General features: G+C 41.1%; 1 protein-coding gene across 2 annotated transcripts in view; it reads left to right on the forward strand.

The window, feature by feature from the left end:
- Positions 1–1,555, forward strand: part of LOC138000147 (uncharacterized) — a 7,055-nt gene extending 5,500 nt beyond the window's left edge. For both annotated transcript variants that reach the window (XM_068846344.1, XM_068846345.1), the window contains exons 4-5: positions 179–375; positions 649–1,555. In XM_068846344.1, the coding sequence (XP_068702445.1) occupies positions 179–375; positions 649–1,420 (969 nt within the window). In that variant the 3' untranslated portion in view covers positions 1,421–1,555. The remainder of the gene's footprint in view (positions 1–178; positions 376–648) is intronic.
- Positions 1,556–1,824: the final 269 nt, after the last annotated feature.

Genomic DNA, 1,824 nt, shown 5'->3' on the forward strand with positions numbered 1-1,824 from the left:
AGCGCCAGAAGATTGGACACTTAATTTAAATAAACTTCTTCTTCCTTTTCTTTCCTTTCCTTTCCTTTCCTTTTCTTTCATTTCATCGACGAGACAATCCAAACATAAATTATAGCTGGTGATTATGAGATCTTTTTCTAACAACCTCCTCAAAGTGTCTTTTTTTTTCTTCATGCAGATGATGGCGATACTTATCCAGAGTATCGTAGCCTTCCCTATAATGTTCCTAGCCATCCTTGCTTTGAGAGACTGGAAGACTAAAGATGAGGAGTTTTATGCTGTGGTTGTTTTTGTTGCGTATTCTGTGGTATTTCTTACCATCGCTATAATGCCGACCGGGGGAAATCCAGCTCCCTGGTATGACCCGTTTGTAAGGTAAGAGAATAGTTAGCCAGGAACTCAGTCTCTTTTTGATGCAATAAGAGCTTGAAACAAAGAAATGAAAGTTACTGGGATTGACTTCGCCATCGATTTTTTGCCTCTGCTTCTGTTTGGTTAAAGGACTTAAGCAAACTTTTTGTGGAAGAAGCAATGGTCAATATACTTTTTGATTCAATCGAAAAAGAAGCGAACGGGGCGAAGCACTTACAGTAATAGTATGCCATTCATTTTAATCTATCGTATTTCCCTTTATTTCTTCCCAACTAGATGGTGCCATGTTCATATGTACCACGTTAGATTTTTACGCGAGGTCTTTCAAGTCAATAACGTTGGACCCAATCCTCCGGCGATTTTGTCGCTTAGTGATGGAGGTCGCTTGGAGAAATATGGTTTGCTGTATCTTCTGAAGAGAAGGTTAAAAAAGATCCTCATTGTTGATGGAAGCTTCATTTCCAACGATGCGGATTATTCGAAAAATATATTAAAATCGTTGGATCTAGCGAGGGAGCAGTTGCATTGCGAGTTCGTGGGTTTTGGTGGCCGAGACGTGAAGGAACAAATGCGTAAAGAGTTTGTAGACGTTCCACCGAAAAAAGGAAAGCCAAGACATTTCCGATTTTTGGTGCAGTATTTCAAGAAAGAGGAGGATGGCAGTTTCTCTAAGAATGGTACCGGTGAAGTCATGATCATAACTCCTCGTCATCCCAGCGAAGGAGAAAGGTATCCAGAGGGACTTGCTGCAACGTGGGAGGAACACGGAGAAGACCTGAAAACAAAAGATTGGGGTCCAAGTCCTGTTCTGAGCACAAAGGAGGTCGATCGCCTCACGTTTTGCTGTTGCGAATGTTGTCACACAAACTGCGGAATTCTCTCAAAGATTTCTAACAAGCTTTGCTTGGGTTTCCCCAGTACCTTGACTCTCAATCAGTTTTTTACTTCGTCCCTCTTTACCGCATATCACAGAGAGGGATATCGCGCATGCGTGGAATCAGCGGCAGAAGATTTTCTGACCGGCAGAGCGTCAAACGACAATGTTTAAAATATTCTATCTAATTCTCTCATCAGCTCTATCAATGATTCCTCTATCATTGATTCCTCTACACGATTAAAAAGATAAAGTGCAGCATGGCTTGCACGTGGAAGACGGCCGTTTTTCTCGCGAGAGTGTGCGTGCCGTCTCCATGTAGACCCTTTTGAAAAGAAAAACGTATACACCCTTTTAATAAGTCTAACATATGCCGTTTTCCGCTATTGACGTCGAACTCATGCTTTAAATTTCATTTAGAAATGTACAAAGGCTTAAAACCTTTCCGATTTCTTTTCTTGTTTTAAGCCTTTGTACATTTCTGAATAACATTGAAATCACGAGTTCGACGTCATAAGCGGAAAACGGCATATAATAGACTTATTAAAAGGGTGTACACCAGCAATGGAAAGAACACC

Source organism: Montipora foliosa, chromosome 4, assembly GCF_036669935.1.
Source record: "Montipora foliosa isolate CH-2021 chromosome 4, ASM3666993v2, whole genome shotgun sequence".
In the NCBI taxonomy this organism is placed as follows: Eukaryota; Metazoa; Cnidaria; class Anthozoa; order Scleractinia; family Acroporidae; genus Montipora; species Montipora foliosa.